Source organism: Podarcis tiliguerta (assembly GCF_965153285.1).
Source record: "Podarcis tiliguerta genome assembly, chromosome: 1".
NCBI classification, from domain to species: Eukaryota; Metazoa; Chordata; class Lepidosauria; order Squamata; family Lacertidae; genus Podarcis; species Podarcis tiliguerta.
This window is the reverse complement of record NC_139534.1, coordinates 125,982,682-125,996,605: the sequence shown is the minus strand read 5'-3', so window position 1 is coordinate 125,996,605 and position 13,924 is coordinate 125,982,682. Positions and strand designations below refer to the sequence as shown.

The window sequence follows — 13,924 nt, the reverse complement described above, 5'->3', positions numbered from 1 at the left end:
TTTTTGCATTTCTCAGTGACCCACCCCATTCTGCCTAAGATTTGCTCATTTAAAAGTTGAGGTGGCCCTCTGCTGTGTCCATCCAAGTTACAGTGGTACCTCGGGTTACATACGCCTCACGTTACAGACTCCAGAAATAGTGCTTCAGGTTAAGAACTTTGCTTCAGGATAAGAACAGAAATCGTCCTCTGGTGGCGTGGCAGCAGCATTTAGCCCCATTAGCTAAAGTGGTGCTTCAGGTTAAGTACGGACCTCCGGAATGAATTAAGTACTTAACCCGAGGTACCACTGTACACTGAATATCTGAACAAACACAAATCTCCCCCTTTGTGAGTTGTGAGTAAGAAAAGTGTCAGCTAACTGGCCCGGTCAGGCAGGATGTAGCACTCGGAGACATGGTTAACACCCATGTGATTACACAGAGATGTCACACGGTAACATGAACTGCACCTGGTCCCAGCCAAGACTATGCAATGTCCACATTCATTGTGGTTGACTGCAAAGGAGGGAGATTGCTCTTGATGCATTGCAGAGAGAGATACATTTTCTTCTTCTTTTTCTACGCAGCTGGAGAAGTGTCATCTATGAAAGACGAAGGGCCAGGCACTTGCAGAATTTTTGTTTGCTTTATTCATTTCTTAAAACCTTTGCACCGCTTGATTGTAAAATAAAATTTTAAAACCCCTCAAAGAGGACAAAACAATAACATCAAGGAAAAACAGCAGCTGTGCTTTAAAGCGTACCAAAGTTAAAATACGGAAACACAGATTAAAATTACGCCAACTTCCTAAGCATCTGGGTGGGCTTGTCTGAGCAGGAATGTTTTCAGCAGGTGCCACAAAGAGTGCAGTGAAGGCACCTCTCGATCTTGAGGCGGGCAGTTCCAAAGTCTAGGCACTGCTGCACTCAACAACCGAGTTCCTGTGGAATGGGTATTATGTGGCACCTCTTGCAGTGCCAATTCCACCGGTTGAAACAGACGAGGGGGAACGTGTCTTAAGGCTACCTCTTAGAGAAACTAGTCCCAAGTTGTAAAGACCTTTTACATTCTGGGAATCATGGAATTGTAGAGTTGGAAGGGACCCATGGTCATCTAGTCCAACCCCCTGCAATGCAGGAATCTCAGCTCAAGCATCCCTGGCAGATGGCCATCCAACCTCTGCTTAAAAACCTCCAAGGAAGGAGAGTCCACCACCTCCCAAGGGAGACCATTCCACTGTTGAACAGCTCTTACCGTCAGAAAGTTTTTCTTGATCTTTAGTTGGAATCTCTTTTCTCATAACTTGAAGCCATGGGTTCGAGTTCTACCCTCTGGAGCAAGAGAAAACAAGCATGCTCCATCTTCCATGTGACAGCCCTTGAGATATTTGAAGATGGCTATCACATCTCCTCTCAGTCTCCTCTTTTCTGGGCTAAACATACCCAGCTCCTTCAACCGTTCCTCATAAGGTTTCCAGACCCTTGATTATCTTAGTCGCCCTCCTCTGCGCACCTTCCAGCTTCTCAATCCCTATATACAAAAGACGCTTCCATTGTGTTCCATGCTGTTCTTTTTCTTAAAATAAAAAATAAATAAAAATCCCAGCAGCATGCTTGATATTTCATGTCACAAATTTCCACAGCACTAGTAACGTATGTGGCACTTTTACAGAATAAAGGGAATAATAGAAGCTCCGTCCTCTAAGGAACTTCTAGTCTGAGGTGTCCTGCTCACTGAGTAGCTTTATTTATTCAAGAATTTGCTCGATTTGTACGATGGACTATCGACACATGTTCTTTGAGCAGCTCATAGAATATAAATGACGAAATGCAATATTAAAATGTGGAACGCAGAGAGGAATTCAACATCATGCTTTTCTGACTGTCCCTCTGGAAAAAGCATTTTGACATGCCTGGTGAGATTATTCCCCCTTCTCTTTTTTTAAAATATATAATATTTTATTAAGATTTTCACAAATTAACAAAGTAAACAAACAACAAAAAGAGGAGAAAAAATACAAAAAAATAACAACGATTAAAAACAATTCCATCTTTCAAAACATATCTTACATTAGCTTTTTTCTCGGACTTCCCCACACCTCCCCCCTTTGTATTCCAGTTCAATTGTTTGCTCAGCAAATCCTTTCCCTCTTTACCTTTATCTTAATTTTGGTCTTAATATTTTAACTTTACCTTTCCCTCTATTAACATTCCATTTTTTCCTAGTCTTTCAAACATTATTGCTAAAAACCCCTTAGCTTCAATCCAACATCATTCCATCATTCATTAATTTTACATTGTTTCTGTAAATAATCTTTAAATTTCTTCCAATCTTCTTGCACCAACTCTTCTCCCTGGTCTCGGATTCTGCCGGTCATTTCTGCTAATTCCATATAGTCCATCACCTTCATTTGCCATTCTTCCAGAGGATTATTCCCCCTTCTCTTCCTCCTGCGTGCTGCTTTGGGGGTTCCCAGAGCCAATTTTGGGGGTGCAAAGGGATGAGGCTACTGGTTGTGGTGGAAGCCAGGAAGGCAGAATCGCCTACCACCTCAAGTGTGTGGTCACCAATGCTGATGCCCAAATGCTGGAGACGTCTTGACTCGGGTCTTCATCAGGCTGCTGAAAATTTTCCACATCACTTGGGAAGACAGGCAAAGTAATGCCAGTGTACTGGAAGAAGCAAAGATCACCCATGTCAAAGCGACAATCCCTCAACATCAGCTTCGTTGGACCGGTCATGTTGTGCGGATGCCTGATGATCGTCTTCCAAAGCAACTGCTCTATTCCCAACTTAAAAATGGAAAGTGCAATGCTGGTGGTCCACAAAAGAGGTTTAAAGACTCTCTCAAGGGAAATCTAAGAAAATGTAGTATAAACAGCCACAACTGGGAAACACTGGCCTGAGAGTGCTCCAGTTGGAGAACAGTCTCTACCAAAGGTGTCATGAGCTTTGAAGACGCTCAAACTCAGGACGAAAGGGAGAAACGTGCTAAGAGGAAGGCATGCTTGGCAAATCCACACGGAAATCAACTTCCGCCCGGAAACCTATGTCCCCACTGTGGAAGGACGTGTGGATCCAGAATTGGCCTCCACAGTCACTTGCGGACTCACTGTTAAAACCGTGTTCATGGAAGGTGAAATATACTTGGATTCGAGAGTGGATTTCATTCTCTTTATTCAGCTCATAGTGGTGAGGAGGAATGGAAGTTCCCGCAAAGTGTCTGCTTTATATACATTATTTACACAATGACCCCCACGTGATTGGCTAATTCCGGGATTCTCCTGTAGGCCAATCAGGTTGCAGATTCACTTCCACATGGAGCTGGATTGGGTGGCTCCTGTGGACCAATCAGACTGCTGCATTCTGGATCCTATTGTTCTAGGACCAATCAGACTGCTGCATTTTGGATCCTATTCAACTCAGTACATAACAGAAGCCAATCTTACTCGGCTACGAGGGATCGCCAAAGAAGAAGAAGGTAAGGCCAGACTCCCTGCAAACTTGGGCAAATTGATTGTTGACTCTCTGGACAACATTTGGGAAAATAGGGAGCTTCTTTGTACCAAGTCAGACCGTTGGACCTGCTAGGCCCACATTGTCTGCAGACTGAGGTCTTCAGGCAGGGGACATTCTCAGCCCTACCTGGGAATACCTGCCACTGAGCTACAGCCTTCTGGAAGACTGCAAGTTCCTTGTCCCTGACTCACATGATCTGATACTTCGCTGTACAATTTCCCCCCCGCTCATGGAAAACCAGCATCTCAGGAAGGACGCTAGCTTCAGCACCCTACTGGCTCACTAGCTTTCCACGTGTGAGGAATTTAAATTATGTATGGAAGAGCAGGTTAGTGGAGAGCTTTTGTCCCTGACAGGCTAATTTTCTACATGCAGGGATATCGCTTCGTACGAAGGTGTATTCAGTCATGGGCTTACTCTGAGCAAACGGAGCGCACTTCGTTTCGGTCAGAGTTGAGGAATACGGCACCTCTTTTTAGAGAGAGGAGGATTGCGAGAATCAATTCCTCACACACAGGGCCTCTGTGTGTGTTTGAACAGGCTCTCAGTATAATCTCTGTTTCTGGTATTATTGCTAAAGGCAACAGCTGCTGAATGAGACCCCATAATAAAAGCCTGGGGGGGGGGGAATCTTGCCTTCTGTTCCTTTTGAATAGGTTTCAAGGGCCGATCAAACAGGTTTGTCAGGAGACACAAGTATTTTATTTGAATGCTCTAGCTGTCTTTGTAGGGCGAAACTCACCGTGGAAGCTGAGGGCAGACTTTTCTGAGTTACAACTTGAATCAAAGCAAAATAAGGCAGAGGGGGAAAAGTTCACAGCCTCTTTTTCTCCAGGGCTGGAAGCATGTTGCAAATTCCTAATTAAACAGCTCAGGAGAAGCAGCAAAACTTAAGCAACTGGACAATTGGGTGCCTCCATTTTTCCAGACTTAAAGCTGGGGACGGGGGGCTGGGGGATTGGGTTTAGTTCTCACTGAAAGGCAAACCTCCTTGACTGCAGCAGTTTTCACTGACATTGGGCCCCCAGCCCCCAGTTTGAATCAAGATGGCGGACCGAAATCTCACTTTGGTTGCTTCTCGAGATATTGTCACCAAACTTGGCATGAGTGACCCAGAGCTGGGTGTTTGGGCGCCAGATTCCATTTCAAATCGAGATAGCTGACCAAAATATGATTTTGCTGTGACTTCGCTTGATTTTTTGGCACGGAAGTCTGAAATTACACTCTCCGCTTAAAAATCACAATATATTTTGGATTTCCAAAATTCCTCAGCATCAGCAAGCAATCCCCACTTAGTGTATTATATCAGGGGAAACTGCATGACAGAAGTCGTTTATTAGGAAGAATTGCATATAAACTTGCTTATATTGGGAGAAACCCAGCGATGAATTTTCATTAGGACTTGAACAAATAAAATTTGCAAACTGACCTGGAACATCGATAAACTGAGGAAAACAAAAATGGACACATTTAACCAGCCCTGCTTCTAGCTCAAAGGTCCAGAGGTCCATATAGTTAAAGCTGTGGTTTTCCCAGTAGTGATGTATGGAAGTGAGAGCTGGACCATAAAAAAGGCTGATTGCCAAAGAATGGATGCTTTTGAATTCTGGTGCTGGAGGAGACTCTTGAGAGTCCCATGGACTGCAAGAAGATCAAACGCATCCATTCTGAAGGAAATGAGCCCTGAGTGCTCACTGGAAGGACAGATCCTGAAGCTGAGGCTCCAAAACTTTGGCCACCTCATGAGAAGAGAAGACTCCCTGGAAAAGACCCTGATGTTGGGAAAGATGGAGGGCACAAGGAGAAGGGGACGACAGAGGACGAGATGGTTAGACAGTGTTCTCGAAGCTACAAACATGAATCTGACCAAACTGCGGGTGGCAGTGGAAGACAGGAGTGCCTGGCGTGCTCTGGTCCATGGGGTCACGAAGAGTCAGACACAACTAAACAACAACAACACTTCTAACTCTGAAACCTGACAGTCTGCTGCTTTAGCAAGGCTCCTTGCAGTCTGGTGAGACCACTTATGCGTCGCCAAAAAAGAGGTAATGCATCTTTGAAAAAAAATGCTTGTTCATATTTCACCTGTCTTTGTATTCTAGAAACCTTTATCTCTCTCTCTCTCTCTCTCGCAAGGTCACCGCACATCTCCAAGAATCCTGGAGACAGTTGTTTGTTAAAAGTATGCTGGAAGTTGTATCTCTGTTGGAGGGAAACTACATTTCCCAGGAGTTTTTTTTTTGGGTGGAGACATGCGCTTTAATTGTACGTTGTGGATGTGAGCGTGGTGCAAATGAAAGCTTAGTTTGCCGTCTTTCTCCTCCCCTTCTCGTCACAGCAGTGAAGTTTCTTTTGACGGAAAAAGAAGAAGCCAAGCTTCATTTTCTCACGTCAACCGGTCGTACCTGCTCTACCACTTCACTGAGTGCCTTGTTTGGTTGTCAGTGTGTTGCCCTGTTTTCTCAGTGTAAGGTGTATGTGTGTGTGTGTGATGCTTTGAAACCATCTACTGGTGATGACTAATCTGCAGCCAGTTTCTGTTACGTATGGGAGATGGGCCAATTTAAAAGATCCCTCTGCGTTTCGGTCTTGCAACTCGTTTCTCCTTTGGGTTTTTAAGGGGCATCCTTGGGAGATGGAGGAGGCAGAATACATAAAATCATAGAACTGTCGAGTTGGAAGGGACCCTGAGGGTCATCCAGCCCAACCCCCTGCAATGCAGGACTATGCAGCTGTCCCATACAGGGTTCGAACCTGCAACCTTGGCATTATCAGTACCACGCTCTAACCAGCTGAGCTATCCAGGCATGCAGGTTCGATCCCTGGCTTTTCTGATTAAAAGGGTCAGGGAGCAGGTGGTGTGAACGCAGGAAAAGGACTTGTGTCAGCCTGCCAACCTCGTGACCCTCCAGATACAACAAGAACAACAACAACAAGAACAACAAAAGGCACTCTGGGGTGCCTTGAATGCAGCCAACACTGGCCTCTGTACCTCTTTTCTTCTCTTTTCTTCTCTTGCTTCTCTGACTCCGAAAGGCTTGCACAGCTGTTTTTTAATTAAATAAATTTTATTAGTATTTCCACACAACAACACGAAAAATATCGAAAAATAGCAATACACAACACACAAAAACCAACATTCAAAAAAACTAAAAAAGCAACAACAGCTAAAAAACCCCAAAACAAATCCATATCTTACAAGTTAATAATATAAACACTAAAACAACAACAACAACAAATTGACTTCCACCAATCCCACAGCACCTCTTTTATCTCTCATTGTGTCTTCCTGTTTTCCTTATCATCTCTATCCTAACATCTAGATATAAATCCCTCTTTCTTATCTTTTCACTTCATAAGGTTATTCCAGACTCACCCAGATTTCTGTCCTCGAACCTTGACTTTTGAGGTATTCCTTTAGGCACTCCCATTCTTTTTTTTAACTTCACTTTTTTGTTTTTGTCTTATTATGTCTGTCGATTTGGCTAATTCTAAGTATTCTTGCACAGCCGTTTGTTGCAGCAGCCCTGGCTACAAGCTCTCCAGGTGAATGGTGCCTCTGGGGCTGGCCAGGGGGTGCTGGGTGCCAGGAGCTGAGGCCTTGGAGTAAGCAAGCAAGCAAGCAGGCGAGGGAGCCCAGCCAGCCAGTCTGCCAGGCCTTGCTGTTGGGAATGGACAGACAAGTCCCAGGCCCCTGTGGGGCAGTTTGAAGAGGCACCTCTCTCTGGGGCAGCTCAGAGACCAGGGGTGGCAGCAGCAGCGGCTGCCCAGAGGACTCACAAGGAGAGGGGAGAGGAGAGGAGGCTGAGGGAACCCTCTGTAAGGGAGGGTGTTCAAAAAGGGGTGAGGGGCTGCCAGCTCTGCAGGCAAGGGATGGCATCACTGGGCTCCTGAGCCCCACAGGGGGGCCGCAGAAAGGCTACTTGGTCAAGGGACTCAAAAAGGTTGAAAACCTCTGGTTTATTCAATGCTGGACTGACCCAGAGTAGATGCATTGAAATTAGGACAAATGAAATATACCCGGAGTCGAGAGTGGATTTCATGCTCTTTATTCAGCTCACAGTGGTGAGGAGGAAGTTCCCCCAGAAGGTCTGCTTTATATACATCATTTACACACTGGACCCCACGTGATTGGCTAATTCCGGGATTCTCCTCTAGGCCAATCAGGTTGCGGATTCAGTTCCACCTGGAGCTGGATTGGGTGGCTCCTGTGGACGAATCAGACTGCTGCATTCTGGATCCTATTGTTCTAGGACCAATCAGACTGCTGCATTCTGAATCCTATTGTTCTAGGACCAATCAGACTGGTGCATTCTGAATCCCATTGTTCTAGGACCAATCAGACTGCTGCATTTTGGTTTCTATTCAACTCAGTACATAACAATAAAGGAGCTTCCTCTGTGCAGCTTAGTAGTACAGAGGACATGTCTTGTTGTAAGGCGTTGGACTGGGCATTCATTCAGCATGGGCATTCTGGCAGCAAGGGGCTGGTGTCTTGTTATTTTCTGCATTTGCTAAGCATGCTGAGATTCTTGCATTGAAGGTGGTTGGACTAGATGACCCATTGAAGGTGGTTGGACTAGATGACCCTTAGGGTCCCTTCCAACTCTGTAATTCTGTGATTCTATGAGTAAGAGAGAATTCTGGCCACTTTTGCTCTCACCCTACATGCCACTAGTGTCAGACCCTGTCCATCACTGATATGCATCCCCTAAGAGATCACCCTTGTGGCAGTGTAGTCCTCGTCAGAAAAAAAAAAAAAAATGTCCTCAACCCCTGTATTATACGTTTGACCTTAAACCATGCTGAACTTCTGTACAGGAGACCCAGAAAAATGGCATATTTCCCTTTATGCTAAACTTCAGAGCAAATGGGCAGAGTTGTTTGGGTTGGGTGCTTTTCCTCGTTATTTTTTTTTTTTAAATTGTGGCTTGTTAAAACGAAACACTTATTTTGGGTCTGCTTGCAAGTCAGGGCATGAGGAAAGGCTGTGGGAAGAAGCTGAGTCACCCCTCCAGAGAACTTCATTTTCAGAATCTTTCAACTGTTGCGAATATTGCATGCAGCGTGAAGCTTATGTTTACATTTATCAGCTGTGATTAAAAAAAACAAATTAACCGGGAGCTTTTTATAGATAGCACGCGACGGGGTGACTTGAACTCTGCAGATCTCAGCAGAATCGCACTAAAAAGAAAGCTAAAGAAAAATTTCCACAGATTATTGACCTGTATTTTGCTCAAATAACAGCTAAAAACAAATGGAGTCTCTGTAAAGACCTGTGGGAAATAAGCTAATGGTTTTATTTAAAACAGGGGTGAGCAGAAATTGGCTTTGCAGGATCCGTTTTTTAAAAAACCCAAAACCTCAAGTTCCATCAACAGAATCCTGATGTAAGATTTTGGCTGGGAAACAGAACTAATTGCCTATTACTAGTGCTTGGAATGCCCGTTTTAAAAAGGAACTAGGTGTAGTTCAAGTTCGTCCTGTTCAAAAATGAATTCGTTCTGGTTCCAGTTAGTTTCTAAAAGTTCAGTCTTGGCACTCTCAACCCCCCTCCCAGCATTCAGATTGTGACAAACTGCTGTGCCAGTTTCAGAAAGTAAATCAGGGACCGCACACAAGTAATACAGTGTATGACAGGCATAATATCAACAGGTGAAGCTTTCACCATAATCATATTTCCATGCTAAAAAATGGTTAACCTGTTTAATTTGGGCCATCCACACAAGGTGTCATTTGCTTTATTCCTGTGCTTCTTGCGGCTCCTCTCTTCCTCAGGGAAGATACAGGAAATGCCTCACATTCCTGCCTTCTGTTGCTTAGCAACAGTGATTTAGTGACTAAGCATCCTTAGCAAAAGTAGCACCTCCCTAGCTGCCTAATAGGTCTTGGAAGGTTGCCTCCACGCTTTACTTTCTAACTTCCTTTATAGATGACTTATTTATTTATTTGCTTGTTTGTTTTGTTTCTTTGTTTGTTGAAAGTGAAAGCTGTGAGTCTGGGGGCCCTGCTGGGGTGCAAGTAAGGAGGAAATGATTGTGAAAATGACCAGAAATTGTTCAAAGGTGAACCTGATTCTCCTTTCGTTCACCCAGCCAAATTCAGAAATGTTCGAGCTTCAAAGCAGTGCCTATTAGACACCTGCTGTATAGCTATTGCCTATCATTATTCCCTCTGTTTCTAGTGTTCAGGCTGTGAGTAACTGGCTTATGTAGCAAAATAGCACCATCCATGCCCAGGCAGATGGCCATCCAACCTGTGCTTATAAACCTCCAAGGAAGGAGAGTCCATCGCCTCCCGAGGGAGACCATTCCGCTGTTGAACAGCTCTTACTGTCAGAAGGTTCTCCCTGATATTTAGTTGTAATATATGTTGTGCATGCAGCCTTAGTTACAGACTCTGTTAAGCTAGGGCACTTCCTGGAACATATACATGAACAGAAATACTGCTCTCTGGGGTTTTTAATTTTTTGCTCTTCTCTGAATTTTGTGCTGTGTCTCTCTATGCCAAAATATGTTCAAAAAGACCTGTGTCTTTGTGAAAGCGTGCAAAATTTGTTGCAAAAAAAAAGTGTACAGGATGCAAAATTGCGTAGAAAAATCTACTTGTTGGGAGAAACGCAGATGATTTCCTCTGAGTTAACTGGGAAACCAGGGAAACTGAAATGGATTGATTTGTCCACCCTCCAATTAGCACTAAATTTGGCCTGGAAAAACAAAAGCCCTGATCTTAACTGGTGGCAGGGAGCAGAAAGTGACCGGGGGGAGGGGGGGGAAGCAGTCTTCAAATATTGGAAATAAACCAATAAATTGGGAGTGGTTCTCCCATATGCACCTGGGAAAAAGTAGGGTATGCAATAAATAGATATCTTTCAGCATTATAGTAGGGGACCTTTCCTGCCTTTGGGCAGCTTGCATTCAATAAATTAATTTTAAAATGATAACAACAACAACAACAACAACAACAATTTCTCCTTCTTTTACAGGTGGACCTGGAACCAGAAGGGAAAGTGTATGTAGCAATAACTCTCTCAGGAAGCTTTACTGAAGGTAAGAGGAATGCCATTCCCCCCTTTACCTGCCAGTTATATTTTTAGAGCTTACACATAACACACCATTAGCCTCTAGCTGCTGCAGTCAAGAGTCTCCTGTGGCCACTGAGCAGAACATAAGGATGTCATAATTGCCAGGGGTTCACATAGCTTAAGCATCCTTGTTGGAATAACCGCAGGAGATACCTGGATGGGAGCAAAGATCTCCTTTAACAAGCTCAAGCTACAGAGCGAGTTTGAAGGGCACATCTGAGCCATGGCGCTGTGTTTTTTTATTTTAAAGAGGAGATTCAGAAGGGGGGAACTGAAGATGGAAGGTAGATGCGCTAGGAAAGGAGAGGGTGCGTAATCCTTTCAATCCTGCCGTCTCTCGTGCCTTGGGGTGGATCTGGGGCCCGGAACAAGTCCTCTGCGAGGAAAATTAAGAACAGTTGGGTCTCTTTTTTTCTTTTATCATTTTTGTCAAGTTTTTTCCCAATATTACATCATAACAAACAACACAATTCACAATTCCAAAATTTCCCCATTCGCCTCAGACATCCCTCAACCGCCTTCTCGTGTTTATTTCAAAATAATATCATTTCCTGCATATTTCCTTTTTCGCTCCTTTTTTAAAAATATATTTTAACTTATAAATTGTATAATTTTTTGCTAATTGTAAATGATTATTCAAAACCTGCTCATGAGTCCAATTTTTTTTGTCCATATTTCGAAGTCTTTCGGTTTTGCCATTTCAGCGTATTCCCTAAGTTTTTCTTGCCATTCTTCTTTGGTTGCTATTTTATCGCATTTCCACCTTTGTGCCAGTAGCCCATTGGCAGTTTGCAGTGTCTGGCTGATGAACCCTAAGGGGGGATGCCTCTCTTGACAAAATTAATGTTGCCCGCTCCTGCTGGAAGCATGCATATTGGCGATGGCGTGTTTGAACCGTGCCTTGAATGCTCTGAAGCACCCTTGTGCAACCTAGAGCCCTTGGGATGTTGTGGACGGGAGCTGAAGTTCAAAACGTCTGGGGAATGCAGTGGCGTAGCGTGGGTTGTCAGCACCCGGGGCAAGGCAAGTAATTTGCGCCCCCTAACCAGGTAGGGGCAGAGAGCTGCGAGTGCGAGCGCCCCCCCCCCCGGATGTTGCGCCCGGTGCGGCCGGCCCCCCCTGCACCCCCCACACTACGCCACTGGGGGGATGCCAAGTTGCTCTAAAGCACTGAGGTTCCTTGGTGAATTTATAGCGAAGGTGAGATTTGAATGAGGATCTTCCCAGAACACACTCCTTTCGCTGCCATGCTAATCTAGCCTTTCTCTGTGGCTTAACAGAGCAAATAATATTATGAGTGCAGTTGAATATTGACTCAGAATCTCATCCCCAGTTTTTAAGACAAAAACAAATGGAAGATGCAGGCAGCACAAGCAGATCAAAGGGAGTAAATTCAGAATTTACTAATGCAATTTTTATGGGGCTGGTTCCTGAATATTTCATGCTCGGCTATATTTGCAGAAGGTGTACCTACCTCTGAAGTGCAGAAGAATCTGTCTGACACGTTGCTTCCAGTCTGAGCAAGTGAGATGTGCTGGGAAATGCTGACAAAGCCCAGAGAAGGGAGATGGGTTGGTGATAAATAATATGTTTTGAGAAGGAGACAGACAATTTTCAGCCTGCCTTGGGTCCTGGAGTGTATCGTTCTTCTGTTCTGCAAATGCAGAGCACGTTTTTTCACCTGTGGCTTTGGGCTGTGGGAAACTTCGGCCACTCGTTCGTTTCCGTTCGCAAAGCTTTCTGCCACTGCTAAAGATATGTAGGTCACATCCGCAGCGTACATTTAAAGCATGCGCGTCCCCGCAAAGAATCCTGGGAACTATAGTTTAACCCTCACAGAGCTACAATTCCCAGTAAAATAATCCATGACTGTTACAGTGGCATAAGAGCGCCCTAAATATGTGTTGTAGTAATCCAGTGCCGAGGGCCTTCTGGCCGTTCCCTCACTGCGAGAAGCAAAGCTACAGGGAACCAGGCAGAGGGCCTTCTCGGTAGTGGCGCCCTCCCTGTGGAACACCCTCCCACCAGATGTCAAAGAGGAAAACAACTACCAGACTTTTAAAAGACATCTGAAGGCAGCCCTGTTTAGGGAAGCTTTTAATGTTTAATAGATTGTTGTGTTTTAATATTCTGTTGGAAGCCGCCCAGAGTGGCTGGGGAAACCCAGCCAGATGGCCGGGGTATAAATATATTATTATTATTATTATTATTATTATTATTATTATTATTATTATCTGCTCAAAGGCAGAACATGCTTAGCAACATGGGGAAACCTGAAGCACAGAGCCAAACACTTCCTCTCCTTAATTTGGTCCAACCTCATCCTTGCAAAAGAGAGAGAGAGAGAGGAAAAACTAGTGTCATATGCAATGCCTTTCCCAGGGATGCTGAATGACTTCTCTGCCTCCGTAATGACATTTTTGGGTACCCTAAGATGGCAAGCTTTCACAAGCTCAGCTAAAAGTTCCTCTCAAAGAGTCGGTAACCTATATGACCCTCTCTAGTAAGCGCAGATTTTCCCCATTCATTGTCCAAGTGTTACAGCAAGTTATTTAGTTTCTTGTCTTATTTATATCCTGCCTTGCTCCCAGAACAGGACCCAAGGTGGCTCCGGACATAAATTAAAACAGGTGTAAGACACGCAATTACAAATATGGAAAATAAAACACCAGTTAAAGAAGAGAATCTATTTTTAAAAACGACACTGGAAACACTCTCTAAAAGCACACTCACAAAAATCCCATTGGCTTGATCCAACAGGCTTTTCTTATATTTTCATGACATTTGAAATTTGCACCTTAGCTCAGCTTGCCATTCCAATTTGGAGTTTTCACACATGCAAACAGGGTGGCCGGATTTGCCTGCACATGCCACAATAGATCTCAACTTTTTGTCAAGAGAACCTTTTGCTTAATCCTTTTCCTGGGGGAATGAGGCAGTTGTCCGGGCAAACCCAAGTGTTTTTACTCTTCTCCATGTTTTCTGATTATATGTCTCCTGCCCATGTCAGTGTAGCAGTTCCAAAAAAGAGGCAGGAAGGTTGCTGTGCTGGCAGACATCTGAGGCATCATTGTGTTATGTATTCAGTGGTCGGTGTTGCCTGAGCTTGGGTCTGGACTAAGGATTCTGAGCTCCTGTGTTCTGATTTGTTCCATGATGTCCAATCACAGAACATGTCAGGATTTGGGCCTCTTCCATTGGCCCTTAAACTCTGAGTCATGATTCGCAGCTTGGAAGTTTAGACAGCCAATCACGCTGGGAGTGGGAGTGTTCCAGGCCATCAGAAATGTATATAAGCAGTTGCTTTGTCCCTGTTGTTCAGTTTTGTACTTCAATGAAGG

At 44.4% G+C, this 13,924-nt stretch overlaps 1 protein-coding gene across 4 annotated transcripts in view; it reads left to right on the top strand.

Moving 5' to 3' along the window:
- PRKCH (protein kinase C eta) overlaps positions 1–13,924 on the top strand; it is a 103,283-nt gene that overhangs the window by 21,615 nt on the left and 67,744 nt on the right. For all 4 annotated transcript variants that reach the window (XR_014510188.1, XR_014510189.1, XR_014510190.1 and 1 more), the window contains exon 2: positions 10,485–10,548. Coding sequence is in view for 1 of the 4 variants with exons in the window: in XM_083436505.1 (XP_083292631.1) it covers positions 10,485–10,548 (64 nt within the window). In the remaining 3 variants the exon portion in view is untranslated. The remainder of the gene's footprint in view (positions 1–10,484; positions 10,549–13,924) is intronic.